The sequence below is a fragment of the Anolis carolinensis genome, chromosome 1 (assembly GCF_035594765.1).
Source record: "Anolis carolinensis isolate JA03-04 chromosome 1, rAnoCar3.1.pri, whole genome shotgun sequence".
Taxonomy (NCBI): domain Eukaryota; kingdom Metazoa; phylum Chordata; class Lepidosauria; order Squamata; family Dactyloidae; genus Anolis; species Anolis carolinensis.
The window spans coordinates 291,533,405-291,554,471 of NC_085841.1; the positions used below are offsets into that span (position 1 = coordinate 291,533,405).

At 39.6% G+C, this 21,067-nt stretch overlaps 1 protein-coding gene across 1 annotated transcript in view; it reads right to left on the minus strand.

Moving 5' to 3' along the window:
- abtb2 (ankyrin repeat and BTB domain containing 2) overlaps window positions 1-21,067 on the minus strand; it is a 167,467-nt gene that overhangs the window by 23,417 nt on the left and 122,983 nt on the right. Inside the window, exons 4-7 of the mRNA XM_062967861.1 lie at window positions 11,373-11,525; window positions 9,385-9,550; window positions 5,742-5,831; window positions 5,174-5,275 (exon numbers count right to left, since the gene is read on the minus strand). Of these exons, the coding sequence (XP_062823931.1) occupies window positions 5,174-5,275; window positions 5,742-5,831; window positions 9,385-9,550; window positions 11,373-11,525 (511 nt within the window). The remainder of the gene's footprint in view (window positions 1-5,173; window positions 5,276-5,741; window positions 5,832-9,384; window positions 9,551-11,372; window positions 11,526-21,067) is intronic.

A 21,067-nucleotide genomic window follows, 5' to 3' on the forward strand; every position in this document is an offset into this window, starting at 1 on the left:
ACAAGCAAATAAAACCAATCAGAACAGTGCAAAGGTAAAAGCATTTGAAAAGCGCATTAAAAACTATTTAAAAACTCCTAAAATCTAAAAAGAATCCTAAAACCCAGTTTTAAAACAGTTTAATAGCCATTTTGAAAACCGAATGCTATGTGGAACAGCATTGTTTTGGCCCACTGGAAGCTTGAAACAGATGGGGCCTACATAACCTCCTTGGACAGGATTTCTATAGATAAGGAGCTGCTACAAAGAAAGCCCTGTCAGGTATACACACTAACCCAACTTCCCAAGGTGTGCGGAGACACAAGAGGGCCTTCTCAGAAGATCCCCACTTTCTGGCAGGCTTCCATCAGCCTTACTGATATCCTGCCCCCCAAGTCATTTAGGGCTTCAGTTCTTAGGTCAGTACTAACATCTTGAGTTGAGCTCAGAAGCAAATGGAAACCAGTGCAATTCTTGGAAGACCAGTTGTTATCTAAAATTCACACCTGATGCCTGCTTGGCTGCTGCATTTGTGTCTTAGTTGCAACACTATAATGACCAAACACTATAATAACCTTACAATAAAGGTAAAGGTTTTCCCCCGACATTAAGTCTAGTTGTGTCCAACTCTGGGGGTAAGTGCTCACCTCCATTTCTAAGCTGAAGAGCCAGCGTTGTCCATAGACACCTCCAATGTCATGTGGCTGGCATCACTGCATGAAGCGCTGTTACCTTCCCACTGGAGCGGTACTTATTGATCTACTCACATTTGCATGTTTTCAGACTGCTAGGTTGTCAGAAGCTGGGGCTAACAGTGGGAGCTCACCTCGCTCCCCGGATTCGAACTGCCAACCTTTCGGTCAATAAGTTTAGCAGCTCAGTGGTTTAACCGCTATGCCACTGGGGGCATCCTAAATCTTAAAACCTAAGCCTTAGGGCTGTCCTAAATCAGAAATTACTTGAAGGCACCCAACAACAACAGAGGCCTGCAAATAAAGGATGGAAACATTTGACCAGATGTTTAGGATTTCAAATCCCTGAAGATTCAGCCAGGATGGCCAAGGAAAGGAATTGTGGAAGTTATAGTACAAAACATCAAAGCTCCACACCCCTGTTTTTCTAGCATCTGTTGAAACTACTCATATAACTATTTTCCCCCAAATAATATTAAAGTATTATAAAAATCTGAGGGGCAATAAATATTTCTAGCAGGAAAATGCGTTTTGCTTTGTACTTCTGAATGCTCTTTACATTGTCAGTTACAGAAATGCCAGAATAGATCAAGCTGAGGTTATATCTCACACCCATGACTTATTCCTTTCGATAGAAGGATTGATCCTGAAATAATTCCCAGAGATCACAAGAAACGGTTGACAATTTGTACTTTCAGAGATGAAATGTTCACAACCAAACAAGTGGGAGTGAATAAACATTAATTGTAGTTAACATAAACAGGGCTTAGAGAATTCAAGACTTAAATCCTTCCAAGACATTCTGTTGGTGTCTCTGGGGCAAACCCCCCACTTATTATCTCAAGTGTAAATTAAGCATGCCCAGCCTCTGCAATACTAAAGAGTGCACTGGCAAAGCTCCAAGCCTTTGAAGGTGAAATCCCATTTACATGGGCATTTGCATACACATATAATTCAAAACTCAATGCACACCAACCAAAATAACTTGTTACTTATATGAAGAAAAGGGGCTTATTTCTCTCACCCCAGCTGGCAACTGGCTGTTGTTTGTTTTTAATTCCCATTGACACGAAAGTGAAAAGATGGATGTATCAACAGGGCTTGCAATGAATCAATGGTCCCTAATTCTCCATCACCTTTGACCACAGCAAAAATAATCACATAGGAAGAAGACAACAGCAAGAGAGCACCTGATGTGCTTGGGAAGGACAGACTGGCCGCTTATACTTCTTCTTGAGAATGTCTTAATGCCCTGTGATTATATGACAGATATAACACTCGGATGAAGCAGCTTATCAATATAGCTATGGGTGCTCTCATTAAACAACAAATCCAGCTCTGATCATGTGATTTGCATTTTTACAGCTACTGAATTAACACTCATTCTCACCACGGAGCCGTTCACATTTCCTTTATTGAGCTCACACAAATAATACGAAAATAGGTATAAAGATAGTATCGTTCTCCATATATGAAGGATGCATTCTTAATTCCTAGCTAAATATGCTCAGCAGCTTATGCTCACTGGGGCACATGGGGGGTGGGGCCATTACTGATGAAGAAATAAAATCCTAAACGTTTTAGATAAGGGATGCTCAAATTGTGTTGTTGTTTATCTTGAAGAAGGCTTATTAACCTGTATACAGAACAAAATGTGTTGGGGTTTTTACAGAATAATTTTCATTCATCTACAAGCAAATGGAGATAATAGTCTTTGTCTCCCCAGCAGACTGATAACATGTGATCTCCAAGCTCTGTTCCTGATTCCACTATCAAGGAAACCAACTACGTTTAGTCTGATACCCGAGCTCTTCATTCAGATTGTTAACAGTTTTTTTTAGCTATTTAATTTTAAAAGCTCCATGTTTAATTCCTTTTTATGGAATTTATGTGATTTATTGTTTTATGTAGTTATAATATTTTTAATTGATTGTTCTGTGTTTTAACTGGTGTTGCTGGGCTTGTCCCCATGTGAGCCGGCCCAAGTCCCTTCGGGAAGATGGAGGCGGGATACAAAAATAAAGTTATTATTATTATATTATTATATTTTATAGTATTTGTATGTTATAGGTTTTTAATTGTACATTGTATTGTTTTTAGCACTGCTAGCCACTTTGAGCGGGATTTAAATAAATATAATAAATAGGAGGAGAAGAAGTTGTTTACTCAGGGAAGAGTATTTACACTTTCAAATTCTCCTTTACCAATAAAGGAAATTTCTGATGGCCAAGGGCCAGAGTAGCATAAGCAGTGTGATGCTAGAATTTTTCAAATGGTCTCCCATACTCTTGTTAAATGAATTCCTTCTTCCCATATCCACAAGGAAATAGTAATTATCAGGAAGCCTGGGAATGATTACATTGATCTACAGTAATGAATTGCACAACTGTTGTTGAAATAATCATAGTGTGGGGAATTCTCATAGAATAGCCTCAGAATGACCAGCAAGGGAATTTGTGCAATTGATTCATGCAGTGTTCAGGTATATGGGAGGATATAAAGAGATCTGGAAGAGAAGAAACCCTTTATGAAAACCATGTTGAGTAATATACGTATACAATGTTCCCTCACTTATTGCGGGGGTTAGGTGAAAATCCACGAAGTAGGGACGCTATATTTATTTTAATATTTATACATTACTTTAGTAGTTATGCACTATTTTAAGTCTTTATCAACCAATCGTGTGTTGATAAATTGCCTCCTTCTCCTTCCTGTTGCTGCTTGGGCTCCTCTTCTCTCCCTTCGGCTTCTCCTTCCTCCCTTCCATAGGGTGTAAATTGTAATTTTTTTAATTATTTAGAATATTCTTTTAGAGTTTATTAAAAAACCGCGAAACAGTGAATCTGCGAAAAGTGAACCGCAAAGTAGTGAGAGAACACTGCAATTGGTTCTGATGTGAGATTGTTGAATATTCCTCTCCTCTTTCTTGGGAAGTGGATTTCTGTAAGAGGATTCTGGAATCTCTGGCAATTCCTGTTACTTCAGTTGGCAAGTTCTGTTCAGAGGGAGTTGGTCTTTCTCTGAGGTTGAGAGAGTGCAACTTACCCAAGTTTATCCAATGGGTTTCTGTGCTTTAGCAGTGATTTGAACTCACTTCTCCAATCATATAATTGTGAGATTTAAGACTCCTAATTCTGGATAGTTCAACTGGTAGAAAACACATATTTAAATTTAGTACAAATACAAGCAAAAGCTCCCAGTGGTGCAGTGGGTTAAATCACTGTGCTGTTGAACTTGCTGACCAAATGGTTGGCGGTTCAAATCCAGGGAGCGGGGTGAGCTCCTGCTGTTAGCCCCACTTCTGCCAACCTAGCAGTTCAAAAACATGCAAATGTGAATAGATCACTAGATACCGCTCCAGCAGGAAGGTAACGGTGCTCCATGCAGTGATGCCGGCCACATGACCTTGGAGGTGTCTATGGACAATGCCAGCTCTTTGGCTTAAAAATGGAGATGAGCACAAACCCCCAGAGTTGGACACGACTAGACTTAATGTCAGGGGAAAACCTTTCTTTTTACCTTACAGATACATCCTTCAAAGTCTTTTCTAAAATCAGAAGAAATGACTGGCTTCAGAGGGTTTTCCATACAGGCCCTATATCCTAAGATCTGATTCCAGGTTTTCTGTTAATCCCAGATTATCTGGCAATGCGGTCTCATATAATTCAGTTTAAAGCAGAAAACTTGGGATCAGATTGTGGGATATAGGGCCTGTCTAGAAGGTCTCAGAGTCTGCACATTGTGGACAAGATGCTGTATTACGAAAATGTACAGTATGATCCCCGTATCCGTGGGAGGAATCCCCGTGGCCTCACCTACTTGCATCTGATAAAACATTTCATCTCTAGGAATTTTCTAGGTCCTCTAGACACTTTTATGGTATGCTCCCTCCTGAAGTTGCCCTAGAAGATCTAACACATTTCTAGACAGGATACCTCTCTAGATTTTTTTTCTGTTCTCTAGGATGACTCTTTGGTAACTTCTGACAAAAGTCATTTACTCCAATAGAATTTGCTATTTTCCACCTTTTTCTGTTTCCACGATAAGTTCATGAATGAATCCCCTGCGGATGTAGGGGCTGTACTGCCTTATAAATGTTCTGCAGGTGGAAATATGCCCTGTTTCTTCTCTCCTCTCCCTGTAAAGCACCTTTTCCTACTCCCAGTCCCTGACAAAGCTAGAGAGTGGAGAGTAGCAGATACCCGAGAAGCATTTAGCTATGTTCCTATAGCTAGACACTAAAATGTCCCCCACTTTCCATTAGCCATTACATGACCATGTTGGGAGCAGGAAGTGTGAAAACAAAATCTGGATTTATGGGAGATTTGGGTCATTGTGTGAGGGGCCTAGAAGACTTTGACCTCTGCAGTGACCGAAAAAGTGAGTTACACAGATAGATGTCAAATTTACCTAAGTATAATTCATGAAGAGGAACTCTTGTATGTCAATATTGTTATCACATCAAACTGTTTTGAAAGATTCATGGCTTGCCTTTTACTCACCTGAACTACAGAAATGTGTCCATGTAACACAGCAAAGGTGAGTGCCGTCCAGTGCCGGCTATCAGGGTGAACTGATGGGTATCGAGATGAACTACCAGGGACCTAGTGGAAAAAAGGCAAGTGAAAGAATGTTTATCCATTGCATTTTTAAACCTTCTCTTTATACTTTTAAAATATGCCTGAGAGTGGCACATCCTTGCTAAATTGCAACCCCTGGGAGAAGCAAGCTGACACAACTCAGAGTGTACTGCCAGCACCAATCAGTGTATTCAATCCCTTGGGTTTCTTTAATGCATCTAGTGGTTTCCTTTGGAGGCTGCTCTCACAGAGGGGCAACATTTTGCCCCCAATCTCCTTGTTACAGTGCCAGTGTTAATCATTATCTCATCTGCAGCAAGCTTTGAAGGTGATTTAGGGTTTACTGTTCTAGTACCAATGAAAAAGATATGTTTTTGAAAAAAAATCATTGACATGATCTTCTGTAAAAACTCTTTCTGCAGTTGCTAAATTATGGTTCTTACCAATTTTACATGTGGGCAATGTCCTTTCATGCAGTGCCTTTACTTACTGGTATATCTAGATTTGCTCCAGCATCAATAAGCATCTGGACCATAGCTTCATCTCCCGCAGAGCAGGCATACATGAGTGGAGTCATACCCTTTAGGAACAAAACATCTGGTCAACTAAACTCTTTTTTATATACAATTACAGAATCTGTAGATTACAATCTCACAAAGAGCAAAGTTTGCATGTAAAATGTATAATGTGCACATCTTGTGCATACTTCCGTAACCTTGTAAAATGATTTTTTGCAATGGGGACAGATTCTAAAATGTCCCTAGTATTTGAAAATGCTGCTGACTGCAGGAAGCAGACACCCCCCCCCCCCTCCATTACAGCAGCTTCACTGGTTGCCAATCTGTTTCTGGGCACAATTCAAAGTGCTGGTTATGACCTTTAAGGCTCTAGATGGCTTACATCCAGGCTATTTGATTGTACAAACCTGGCTGAGCCCTGAGATCTTCAGGAGAGGCCCTTCTCTTGGTCCCATTGCTATCCTTCTAGTGAGAGGTTAAAAAAAACTTTCATTCAGGAAGGCTTTCAAAGCAGAAAGATTTTAGAATGGGCCAAGGGATGCTGTACCTGAGATTTTTATACCCTTTACTCAGGAGTGAGTAATGAATTAATTGGAATTACTTTATGAATAGATGGGTAGTTCAAGCTTCATAAGATTTTACATTTGGATCTATCATGTTTAAAAATACAGATAAATGCCTAGGCTTGTGGGTATTAGACATTTCTGTGAAAACAAATTACATAGCATTTTCCCTATTGCAAGACACTGAAACTAAAAGAGGCATACCACAAATTAAACACATATAATATAGCATGGTTAACTAGATTATTGGCTGGATTGCCCAGACTTCTGAAACAACAGGGATTCTCAAACTAAGATTGGATGGCAAAGATAACAAAATTTGTACTCATTCCCAGGCTAGAGTTAGGAAGTTTAAATAATGGGTATCTGGAGAATAATGTAGGTCTACAGAACTGTAAGACAAGCAAAAATTCACTAAAATGGGTGGCTTCATTGACACATTCGGCCTTTAGTCAAAACAAAAACAAATAGCCCCACAGGTTTTGTATGCAAGCTCTTTCCATGTACTTATGGCAGCTAATCCCAAATGTGAGCGATGTACAAAGGTTTTACAACAATGCTACCACAAATTTCCAGGTGACAGAGTTTTTTCTTCTTTCCACCCCTTTCTGCCACCTTGGTCTCTTGGAGATCAACAGCAATTCATAAGAATTTGCATATAGAAATATTGAAAGTTTTTCACAAAGGCTGCAGTACTTCTAACTTTTTGTCCCACTTTTTGTACTGCATGAGTCGCAAAGTTATGCCACCCAAGCCACGTATCGGTGATGAAGTGAGCATTTGCTGGTGGCTGTAACTGCACTAAAATGTCAGCTAGATATAGTTGTGGTGACAGGTGGACACCTCATGCGGTTTCTTTGTGGGCTTCTAGCATGGAGGAAAAGAATCAGCAAATAGGAAGAGAGGGAAGAGAGGAAAAGGAGATGGCACATTCAAAACATGCCCTGCACTAGACACTTAGTTTAGTTGAGAAATAATAGGTTTTTCTGTGTTTTCTTCCGTTCTCCACCCTACTTAAAGAAAAGAGGTGGCTAACATTGCTGAAAGAGAGAATCAGTGTGAGTGCATGAGGACTATTGAAGAAGAAGCCTGCTTTGCCAGGATAATAATAATAATAATAATAATAATAATAATAATAATAAGGTTTGGATCATTGATGTTGCCATCCCAGGTGACAGTCCCATTGACGAAAAACAACAGGAAAAACTCAGTCGCTATCAGGACCTCAAGATTGAACTTCTCAAAGACTCTGGCAGAAACCAGAGCAGGTGGTCCTGGTGGTGATGGGCACACTGGGTGCCATGCTAAAAGATCTCAGCCGGCATTTGGAAACAATAGACATTGACAAAATCACGATCTGCTAACTGCAAAAGGCCACCCTACTGGGATCTGCACGCATCATCCGAAAATACATCACACAGTCCTAGACACTAGGGAAGTGTTCGACTTGTGATTTTGTGATACGAAATCCAGCATATCTATCTTGTTTGCTGTGTCATAATAAAATAAATAATAATAATAACTTCATTGTTGTACCCCGCCACCATCTCCCTGAAGGGACTCAGGGCGGCTTACATGGGGCCAAGCCCGAACATAACAGACATAGTAAAACACATCAAGAAAAACAAGTCAATAAAACATATCAATAAAACATCAATAAAACATGGATTGAGTAAAAACATAAAAGATGCATAAAAATAACTGGGCCATAAAGTGCATATATGAGGGATGAGGACAAGAAAGATACCAGAGAATGTTAATACAGGTAAGGGACTAAGAATGAGATAAACATGGGAATTATTCCAACTGAAGGAATAGAATAAAGCGCAACAGATGTATACCAACCAGGACAAGCTTTACAGGGACAAAAATCATTCACCAAAGGCTTGTTGGAAGAGCCACATTTTTAAGGTCTTCCTAAAGATTAAAAGGGTGGGGGCTCACCTAATCTCTCTAGGGAGCAAGTTCCAGAGCTCCACCACGGAGAAGGCCCTCTCCCTCGTCCCCAGCAACCACGATTGCGAAAGTGATGGGAGCGAGAGGAGGGCCTCCCCGATGAGCAAAGAGTCCGTGCAGGTTCATGGGGGAGATGGGGTCACGAAGGTAGGTGGGTCCCAAACCATTTAGTGCTTTGTAGGTGATAACAAGCACCTTAAATTGGGCTCGGAAGATAAACGGCAGCTTTTCTAAATGGCAGTACAGGGCATACACTTGGATTTGCTGTGTGAGATAGTTTAGAGAAGGGAGTTGTTTCTTCATACAGCAGCCCTCCAGACCCACAGATTCTTATCTCCAGTTTGAAAATATTTTTTAAAAAGCCAAAAAGCAAACTCTGCTATTGCCATTTTGCATAAGGGGACACTATTTTACTGTGCCATAATATATAATGCAGTGGTTCCCAACCTTTTTTTGATGAGGGACCACTTACGATCATTAGTACCAAAAGGGTTATGAATCAGTTTTTGGTCAACTTTAGATTCAGTTTGGTTATTTTGAGTGCTGATTCAGAAAATTGCATTGGATAGACCACATCAGCTTTAGTTTCTGATACAGAACAGAACATATGCCACCCAGTAGTCACCATCTCCTTGCCCACATAAAACCATATTTAATAATCTAGAGCTGATGTGGTCTATCCAATGATATTTTCTGAATCAGCACCCCAAATAATCTCAAGAACAGGCCTAAAAACGAAGACACCAAGGTGCCCCTGCTTCCAGGCACCACATGGAATGGCTCCACTTGGGGGAGGGAAGAGGAGGAGAAGCAGCAGTCAGGAGACTTGTTGTTGTGCCTTTCTTGGGTAGTCAGCCTCTTCCCTCCTGACATCCCTGTTGCCTCGGTTTTGTGAGACCAGTCGCTCTCGTTGCAACGGTGTAGTAAAGGTGAGGCCGCGGACTATATTTTAGTTCTTGGGGACCACTGGTGGTCAACGGACCACAGATTGGGGACCACTGATATAATGGGACTTGAGTATCAACAGATAATAAGGGCTACCGTAATAGCAACTGATTATGAAGCAAAGGATTTCCTCCCAGTGTATTCCCCATACCTGATCATCCATTGTATTAACTCCTTCAGGCCCCAATGCTTCTATAGCCTGGTTGATCAAATCAGTTCTTCCACAGTTCAGCATTCGAAATCCCAGATCCTGCTGGAATTTTTCAGTAGCAGCCTTAGCATCCATTCTCCGGAATGAACTAAAACAGCACTCAGGCCTGTTAAGGAGGCATATATGGAAAATACATTTGGAATTCTAAAAAGATCGTATCATCATTGCAATAATCATCCTTTTAGTTACAGTCCTAAATTTCAACAAGTCTCCATTTTTATGGTTAATCCTATTTTACTAAGAAGACACTAATGCTGCTACTCTGTGTCATTACCAGCTCTTTTACATCTTCTTTATAATTGCCCCGAAACCCAGTCTACTTATGACACTACGGAGACTCAAGGCAACAGAATGGACTCTACTAGTTCAGACTTGTAAAGTTCTTATTTCTGAGAGGCACTCTTATGAAAAATCTCCCTACAAATAGAGAACAAACACAGCAGAGAACAGGATGTTGTGCTAAATTTATGAAGTGCTAAATGATTATTTGCGGGAATTGCCTATCAATCCGATTTACTAACACCTCATTTTGCTGCATCTGCAGTGCAACTCTAACACAAAATGTAAGCCAATATTTTTTGCACACAGAGTGAGCCTACTTATCTGACACAATGGCCTAGATCCAGAATCTGCCTTCTATGGAAAGAAAGGCTCTGCATAAAGATAGCTCTGCTGAACTTTGGGGAAGCTCCCCTTTCACCTAAACTGCAGCCCACACCATTGAGAAAGTTTCCAGAGTTTCTATAACATTTTTGGGAGCCTGGAGGGGATTCTGTGCAGGAGAGAGCATGGACGTTTATTTCCGTGAATCATATGGAGGTCCACTCTAGTGATAAACGTCACTGTCTAATCACTTGAAAAACACTTTTCTATATAAATTTAATAATTATTTTTCTAAATAATTAGCATTTGTGTTAGGTCACGGCCTTTTCTGGAGATTAATGTTAGATTGGGTGACTTGTAAGAAAGAAATTGGACAGTGATTCATTTTCCTGAATCCTTAAGGGAAATGCTAATATTTCGGCTCACCATATTTCATCTAGCAGTCTTAAAGTCCAATAAAAATGTGATTAATCTTTACAATACCTTTTTTGTTATTATGAATACTAAATATTTCACCAGTTTTACAGGATGATACATGAGAGGATGTTTAAATGATTTATCAAAAGCTGTGTAGCAATTTGGCAGTTGTTTCTGATTGAAAATGTATTAGATAGGCACCTTTATTCATGCATTAAGTATATTTGCAATAAATACTTGAGTAAAGTGAACCACAATAAAGTCAAATATTAATATCACAATCAAAAGAATTGTTTACAAATATTTAGATTTCTCACTGGATATTTTGAAGATTAATATCAGTTATGTGACAGCTGTCAGTGGATACAAAATTACTAGACTATAAAATGACTAGTTACTGTGAATCTATACAGAGTCTGCATTTAATGGAATACTTTCTAACATAATGGTTAAGACTCCCATTGTTATTAACAATGGCTTAAAATGAGGAAAAAAGCCATGTAGGATATAATATGCCATTTCCATGCCACTAATACTGACCACATATGTTTTAATGAATGTGCATGTATATACATATGTTTCCCGTATGTGTTTGCTCTGTAAAGGTAAAGTCTGTGTAACTGAAACACTACATTATTTGCACACATGGATGAATACTATTTCCAGTTAAAGATTTTGAGGGATAGGGTTTGTAATCTCTCTTTCTGACAAATAATAACTCTGAAATTTAGATAGTCATGAGCACAAAAGAGGACCTTATATTCCAGAGACGTTTCATGCAAACCAGAGAAACCACAATCTTTCTGAGTATGTTGGAATCTACAGGACTTGTGGAAATCCAGTATGGTTGAAATCTATAGTATCTTTATATTGTTTTTCATTCAGTGTTAAAAAGTGAAATTATATACTTTAGCTGCCGAGGTTCACAGTCCAAACCAGGTAAGAGTAGCCTGGCTGTTTGCCGTATATCATCACTGTCCACGATTAAACTGCGCCGGTGCTCAGCATACGTTATAGCGACTCGCATCCATTCCATCAACGGAGGAAGAAGCATGAAGGGCCTATGGAGAGAAAGGGAAGAAACATGATACTGCGTCATATCGGTACTAGTTTTTTCTGAGCCAAAAATAGATCAAAATACTCCATGCAAGAAATATATAAAAAAAGGCTGTATTAAAAATTAGTGGAGCTTATCTTTAAGACGATAGTTCAATATTTGGCCTCTGGACATTCTACAGATAAGAAGAATGACATATAAGATAACATATATTTTTTTTGGACTTCTGAAGATACCCAAGGAGGCGTATTTGATTTTTTAAGAAAGCATTCTTTTAAAAACACATGACATACCACACATAGCATACTTTCAGGGAACTGAAATTATTATAAATAATAAAATCATAGAATCATAGAGTTGGAAGAGATCTCATGGGCCATCCAGTCAAACCCCCCGCAAAGAAGAAAGAAAATCACATTCAAAGCACCCCCAACAGATGGCCATCCAGCCTCTGCTTAAAAGCCTCCAAAGAAGGAGCCTCCACCACAGTCCGGGGCAGAGAGTTCCACTGCTGAACAGCCCTCACAGTGAGGAAGTCCTTCCTAATGTTCAGGTGAAATCTCTTTTCCTGTAGTTTGAAGCTTGCTCCCTCCTCCCTATGACTTCCCCTCACATATTTATACATGGCCATCATGTCTCCTCTGAGCCTTCTCTTCTGCAGGCTAAACATGCCCAGCTCTTTAAGCCACTCCTCATAGAACTTGTTCTCCAGACCCTTGATCATTTTAGTCGCCCTCCTCTGGACACATTCCAGCTTGTCAATATCTCCCTTAAATTGTGGTGCCCAGAATTGGACACAGTATTCCAGGTGTGGTCTAACCAAGGCAGAATAGAAGGGGAGCATGAATTCCCTGGATCTAGACATTATACTCCTATTTATGCAGGCCAAAATCCCATTGGCTTTTTTTCCCGCCGCATCACATTGTTGGCTCATGTTTAACTTGTTGTCCACGAGGACTCCAAGATCTTTTTCATACGTACTGTTGTGGAGCCAGGCATCCCCCATTCTGTATCTTTGGATTTCATTTTTTCTGCCTAAGTGGAGTATCTTGCATTTGTCCCTGTTGAACTTCATTTTGTTAGTTTCAGCCCATCTCTCTAACCTGTTAAGATCGTTTGAATTCTGCTCCTGTCTTCTGGAGTATTGGCTATTCCTCCCAGTTTGGTGTTGTCTGCTTATTCTGTGAGTTCGGTATTGATGCTAAAACCTTAGTCACAAGGTCAGCAGGTGCTTTTCCTGTTGTTGTTTCTCTTATACAACAGCAACACCTTACACTGCTGTCTTCCATGCCAGAGAATCCACTCTGGGTTTTAGCCCAAGCTTTCAATATGCTGCAACAATACTAGGAAAGGGGTTCAGGACCTTGGATAATTCCTTTGAAGTCTGATCTAAAGCCAACTGATATGGAAATAAGCAGCCATCACTGCTGCCTGTGGAACTATAATGGCAAATACTGCTTTGTTTTGTTTGTTTCACAATAAAAATGGCAACAGCCCTTGCTGAGAGGCTTACAAATGCCAACTGTAATTTTAGAAATACACAAGTCTCTTTCCCAATCCTATTGAGCCTGTTTTACGCTAGAAATGTGTGATTCCTTCTTGAACAATTGAACTGTGGGGTTAGGCTAAGAGGATAGACTTCTTCCTTCCCTTCAAAGTTCAAATGGGGAGCCACAGTTGTGATAAAGGGATATAAAACTGAGTTTGGTATTAAGAAAAGCAGCTGAGATCATGAAAGGCATTTTCAGACAGATGCAGCGAGAGGGGGATAAAGAGTGGGAAAGATATATCCTGTTAGAAATCATTATGAATAACTGGATTTGCAAGCAGAGCTCCTTTTTCCAGGTTTTCAACATGTAGACTTTCAACTCTGCTGTTCAAAAGTGGAACATCTGTTTTGGTTTTGTCTCAAGAAAGGTGTGTTTTCCAGAGACCACCTCAGCCTATAGAAAAAAAAACCCCAAAGTATGCTATTTCTTACTGAACATTTCTCTTCTTTATTCAACTATGTGGTTGGCCTTCCTAATCCACAAAGAATGTTTCCCACAGAGCATTTCCAACCATTTTGTGAAATTTATAACCACTGCATACATCAGTCAATCTACTCCCACTCCCCTTCTCATCCAGTTGCAGGGCTCAGCTAGAGTAGACCTATCAAACCAGTAAGACATGTGTAAATGTTAACTTTCCATTTAACAATTAGTTCAGAGAGACTCTGATTGGGACTAGTAAAAAAATTCCATGAGGGAAACAAGCATGCTGTGGTGGGTCACTACCAGGAATTCACCCACATTTGTGTTGTGTAAAGTATCATTTGGCACAACAATAATGTTTAAATTAACAAATTATCAATATATCAAGTTATAAAATATCCACTTTTTTAAGCCACAAAGGTGACTGTCATACTGGCCCACAAAATAGTCACCAATAAGTACTATATTTTGAGAGGTGACTCTACTGGAAAATGCTATCTACTGAGGCCAATTGTTCCCTGGCACCTTTGTGGTAGGCTGAAGTTCTGGATTTTTGCACATCTGGCCAAGTGACTGGACATTTACTTCCAAATTCCTTTCCAAGGTGTTGTGTGTGTGTGTGAGAAGTTTTTAGCCTTTTTTTTTGGAATTGAAGCGTTAAGAGTGAAAATGGACGGGCTAAAGCACTGTGCTGCAGAGAAATCCTGCCAATTGAAAGGTCAGCAGTTCGATCCCAGGTGAGGGTGAGCACCTACCGTTAGCCACAGCTAACCTGCCTACCTAGCAGGTTGAAAGCAGAAATGTGAGTAGATAATAGGTACCGCTTTTAGCGGGAAGGTAATAAAGGCGCCCTTAAGGACATCGATTGGAGGAAAGCTCCTCAGCATGGAAGATGGAGCAACAGCACCCCCCCCCCCCCAAGGCTGGAGTCGAGCACAGCCTCCAAGATGCCAGAAATAAGATGGGAAAAACTGCCTTTATCTCTGTTTGTGTTGTCTGTCCTTGTTAATTGTATAATCGGCCTTGAATTTTTGCCGTATGTGTGTTCTGTAAGCCACTCTGAGCCCCCTTCGGGGTGAGAAGGGCTGAGTATAAATACTATAAATAAATAAATAAATAAATAATCCCAGATAGTGTTGGGGGGCATTTTGGAGAAATTTTTATCTCAGATTTTAAAAATTTCCAAAGGAAGGAAGGACTGGGTCTTGTAAAAAGGAACTGCATTCTGCAGATGGCCATTTCTTGCACTTTCCATAAGCCCCCACTATTTTACGGATATGCACAGTTTCCTCTTCAACACTCAACACTAGAGTTCAACATGAGGGGGAAAAGTAATCTCTTCCAATTTTTAAAGTCATGAGGTTCACTGTCTGAGATTTACCAGATCACTTCATCACCTCAACTTTTACTGAGTTTCTTTTTCTTTTTTTTTAAAAAAAAAAACTTAAAGAAATATATTACAGCTATTTGTATTGTGAAGTTACTGTGCTGAACAAATGGCAAAATGACTGAACAATATTTATGCTGTACTATTTTTTCTTTTTAAAGGGGCAGCCTGTCTGACTTGGGAGGTGTGAAAGGCGAGGCAAGCAGATGAACTGGCAAGTGACTCACTGGTTTGGGCCATTGACTCATGCCTCTGTCAAACAGCCGGTAGCAGAGTGTGAGCTGTGAACAAAACAAGATCCTTCGCAATGAACAAAAGCAGAAGCAAGTCAACAAAGGGAGAAAAAGCCATTGAATGAACATCAGAAATAACATTTAGTTGAATGGAAAGTACAATGTTGTGAAAGTTGTGTGATGCCAGGATTACAAACAATGGCCAGCATGTGGCAGCAGAATCTGAATGCCAAGCATTTGATGGGTGTGATGTACTGACAGCTGCGAGGCAAATCTCACCAGTTTGGCAACAGTTTGTTCAAGTTCCGAATAAACACTGAACGTAGGGTAAAAGCCGTCCTTTATTCAGCCTATGACACAGTCCCTATGCATTATCTTTTCTTTAGAATTACAGGCATAATGCACCCCTTCCTGCTTGATTTGAATATGCAATGACTACATGATAATTTTAGTAGTGCCAGCAAAACCAGAGGACATTTTCACTTCAGATAAAAGTGTTAACAAAAAGCTAGAAAATGGCAAGCCTGAAGATATTTTGTTTTTAAATTAAAATAGAATAAAATACTTTTGAGATTGTAGGATATTGTTGTATGATATTGCATAGCCAATCATCATTATTTTCCTTAAAGCCCCACTCTATGTTAAACAGTGGTGTGATATATCCATCTTTGGCTACATGGATATGCACACATCCTGTGCAGACTAAAAACGGGTCTAGACATGAACTGCTGCTTGAAGCACTACAGAAACTTGTAAACCCAGTATAACCAGAGAGGCTAGAGGGAAGATGGAAACAATGCATCTGCATAGTACAGGTGATGACAGCTCTATGGTACTGCTTCCAAGTTTCTGAAAAGGAATCATCATTGCCTTATTAATACACTCACAGGGTCTTGTTCCATTCATAAAGTCTGTTCTATTTCCACTGTGTTGCCAGGATGAAAGAATTTCAACAGGTTTTGCCGGTTACCTCTTTGCATGGCAAGAAACACCTGCTGAAATTCCTTCTTTTATACAACCATTAAAGATAGAGCACCCCTTTCCAACGTACACCCTGGCAATCCTGATATTTGGTCCCAAATCACTTTCTTTAATACAGTACATACCCCTTATTTGTGGGAGACAAATAAACATTAAAAACTCTAAAATCGGGACAGTAAATAAAGAGCAACACTAAAATAAAAAAAAAGGGGGGGGGGGTGAATTCCAGACAAGAAACAATCAGGGCCAGCTAACACCTCCCAACAAAGGATTCCCCCACACAGGAAGCAGCCAGGCTTTGAAGCTGCAAGGCCATTCAATGCTAATCAAGGTGGCCAACTCACAGCAACCCAGATCAAAAAGCCTCGCTCAGAAAGTCCTCATATTTTCTTGTAGAAGTGGCTACAACTGTACATGTTGGTCTGAATATCAAGGAACCCTTTCCCCTGTGTCCTCATTATCAATGAAATATGCATGAAAATATGCAAATACACTTGTCCATTGTCAGCTGAAATGACTATTTTTTTCAGCTTCATATATTTGCCTTTATTTAAAAACACATAAAAACATACATTATGTTTACAGAAGCAATCGGCTAAGTCTTAAATCCATACAATACTCTGGGTTTAGCAAGCATCTTAGTCTAGGAGCTTACTATTGTCTTTCCTTTTTTAATTTAATTTTGCTGTGGTGCTATTTATGTTCTCAATTTATTCCAATTTTCATTCTGTTTCTTTTTCAGTACTTTGTGTATAGAACTGTGGGTATCAAATGAAAACATTTGTCTGCCTCTTGTACATCAAAGTAACTGAAAATCAACAGTTTAAAATTAATCTACTGATCACAATAAAATGATAAACTTGTACACCAAATCAAGATCTGTAATTGCACAAACTTCCACATCATTGACTTTCCCAATGAATCAGATTATAAGCATTTGTTTTCTCAACCTCAGCTGTACACCATATAGCTTCTAAACAGTGCCATGATCCAACATACAACACAGCTATAGCATAGTTTAGCAACAAAAGAATGAAAACATTCCTCACCTTTCTCCAAATATGGTCATGAAATTTTGACATCAAATTTGGATTCATCGCAGTTACATCTAACCAAATGCTGGTTGAAATCACAACTAAGGTAAAGGTTTCCCCTTGACATTAAGTCTAGTCAAGTCCGACTCTGGTGGACTCCAATTCTTTAGCAGAAGTTGACTGCTGAAATTTCCTAGGTCATGTGGCTGGCATGACTGAATGGAGCACAGTTACCTTCCCGCTGAAGCAGTATTTATTTATTTATTTACTTACTACATTTATATGCCGCTCTTCTCACCCAGAAGGGTACTCAGAGCGGCTTACAAATCAAATATACATACAATATATTATTAGCATAGCACAATATAAGCATTAAATTACTATATTGTACTATATAATTTTATGGTAATATTATTAGTAATATTACATTTAATATATAATATATAATTAATATTATATTGTATTATTAATTAGTAAAATAATGTATTACATTATAATATTATTATCAGTACCTATTGATCTACTCACATATGCATGCTTTTGAACTGCTAGGTGGGCAGAAGCCGGGGCTAGCAATGGGAGCTCACCCCGTCCCATGGATTCTGACCTTCTGGTCAGCAAGTTTTGCAGCTTAGCGGTTTAACCTGCTGCACAACCACGGTCTCGAAATCACAACTACTATTAGCCAAAAGAAGTTTCAAATTGAAAGTTTACAAATCTGGTTTCTTTCCATTAACCTCTGTATGTGTGCATGTACAGTAGGTTCTCCATATCCACTGATTCTGTATCCATAGATTCAACCACCCACAGTTTGAAAATATTCCTCATCCCCAATAAATCTCCCCAAGCAAACCATGGTTTGGCCAATGTATATAATGGACACCATTTTATTATGCCATTGTATATAATGAGACAAACATTAATGGATTTTGCTATCCACAGGAGATCCTGGAACCAAGCCTCAGTGGATACCATGGGCCCACTGTAACTATATATGTATGTTGTATATATGTATGTGTACCCTTCCTTTCTCCTAAACTTGGGACATATGATAATTTAGAACATATTAAAATGTGTCTTCAACTTAAAGCATTTGTTAGAACTTCATGTTTAATAAAAACACGAAGTTCTTCATGTTAATAAAAACATTATTGAAGACCAACTTCATTAAGGCTCAGTGATTGAAGACCTACTAATATGAATCTAAGTAAATTTCTTGTGTGCAAATATGAACACTAGAAGTTTATTCAAGCTTGTTTTTGTAATGCTATACCATGGTCGTATTCTGTCTATCTGCCTTGATTTTAATTGGATTCGGTGATATAGGGTCTAGGATAGCCATGTTGAAAACTGAGGATTTTTTTTTTAATACCAAAAACATTCTACTTCATCTCCCCAAGGAAAAGCAAATACGTATTACCCCGTACAAAGCCTATGCACTGATGGGGTGTGTATGGAGGCCCTGTTGCCTTTCAGCAGAGCAGCACTACACTTGCAATGTTTTGCATGGGAACAACTCTCATTTACTGCATACAAAAATGAACAAGGCAATCACTGCGATCCTAAAAATTATATTGCGTCATATACCCAAGGCTCATGTGTGAGAAGCACTACAGAAAACCCCCAGGCCCTTTTATACATTTAGCATCCAAAGATTTCAGCAAGACAAATTTAATTCAGATCCAGACTTTGCAAGCATATACTTTTTCCAAGAACAATTTACAAAACCATAATGAATTTCTAATAAGCACCAGACAGTCTGACTTGAAGGAAAAGAACATTTTGGGGAAAACGACTGATCAGCACCACCAGTGAGTTGAAATTATTTTTGAAACACTTGATTGATGTTGCATTTGTGCACAATCTGTTGTTGCTGTGCATGCAGTCTTTGTGTAACTCAATTCCTATTTGAAGTTGATGCCAGTGTTTTCTCAGTGGAATGCTAAATTAGGGTGCGTGTGTTTTTTCTGCAGTAGATAATTAACTGCAGTCTGTGAAGGGCTCCAGAGATCATTTTGCCAGTTAAGTTTCAAGCGGGTGGGGTGGGGGTGAGGGAGCGCCTGAATATTCAGAAATCATGGGAAATACTCTGTCCTTGAAGGCCTATACTGTGGCATGGGTATCATCTGTTCAAGCTTGAAATTAAAAATAACAACTTCATATAGTTCTGTTCATGATCAGTTGTGTTACTCACTCCCCCGTACTTAAAGGTAGCATGCTGTGTTACCCATTAGTAGCATATTATAATTTAATTACTTAAGAAGAAAACTTTAAAATACAAAAATGGCCCCAAATGCCTTACAAATGTTGTGTAAAGCTGTGCTTCTCAGGCTCTCTGAAGCTGGTGACTACCATTTTACATACAGTGTGCCAGAGACATGTGCCATATTTGTGTCCATTTGATAGTGCACTGTTTGGTTGATTTTAAAATGGTTTTTATTTTGATGTACTTTAAATGGTTTAAACAGAACCCCCCCTGGTGGTGCAGTGGGTTAAACCGCTGAGTTGGTGAACTTGCTGACCAAAACGTTGGCGGCTCAAATGCGGGGAGTGGGGTGGGCTCCTGCTGTTAGCCCTAGCTTCTGTCATCCTAGCAGTTCGAAAACATGCAAATGTGAGTAGACCAATAGCTACCACTCCAGTGGGAAGGTAACAGCGTTCCATGCAGTCATGCCGGCCAAATGACCTTGGAGGTGTCTATGAACAACACCGGCTCTTTGGCTTAGAAATGGAGATGAGCACCAACCCACAGAGTTGGACATGGTTGGACTTAATGTCAGGGGAAAACCTTTACCTAAATGGTTTAAACTCTATAGACTGATTAATACATGCATGCATGCAGATATATGTACACATACTGATTTTTGGATATATTTTCACTCCATACTAATTTTAATAATTTGTAAGCTGCCTCGAATGACTGTATTAGAGAAAGGCGTGGATGTAAATGAATCAAACTCCCTCCCATCTCTTAAAAACATTTACAAAGTTCCCATTGCTGAGGGTTCCATCTTCATTGGCCCAGAATGTCTTGAGGCCCAACAGTGCTCTGAGGAAATGAAGATGGTGAGCATGGCAAGAGCCTTGGGCTACTGGAGCCTTGGCAGTAATTTCAATGCACAACACGTTCACAGAAATGTTGATGTAAAAAAAGGAGGGCTAATCTCCCTGTTGCATGGCAAACTAAGGGGAAATGAGAGCAAGCGAGCAAAGAGGACACCAGTGATAGAATGGCAAAAAGTGGGATGCACCAGTGGAGTAGGCAGGCAGTGTGCCAGATTGGGGAGGTGTATCTACAGCTTACAGGGATGTACCAGAATCAATGAATGTTGACACTAATATTTCCATGACTCACTAAGGTGTTCTTGGCATTCATCATATCTTCATGAAATGTAGTTATGATGAATGTTCTCCTAAAATGAGTCATTTCTTTCTTACGAAATCCCCTATGTTATGGTATCCTTTGCTATCACAATCCCGTCACAATTTTGTTCCTGTTTTGCCTATTGGGAAAGGTTGGAGTTGGCTGCATACAAGTTTGGTAATGTGCACTAATGGGCAATAGTATCAGGTTTCATTTCAGCATGGGGGGGGGGGGGGGAGCGGGCGTGGCAGAAGAAAAGGTTGCATCATTATTCTATTACACAAATACAACAGGCACATAAATATTTGGATCTTATTCATTATTCAACTATTAATTGTTGATCATTAGGAACAGGGCCTTTTTGGAAGTATCCCCTCATTTGCAGAACTTATCCTAGGTTCTGAAGACACATTAGTTTTTCTGTTGGTTTTAGCTAAATATTTTGCTATATAAAATAGAGTCTCACTTATCCAACCCTCACTCATCCAGTGTTCTGTATTATCCAATGCAGTCTGCCTCTCACCCAGATCCACAGCTGTTTCTCTAGGCAGCAACACAAAGCGGGCCAACACGC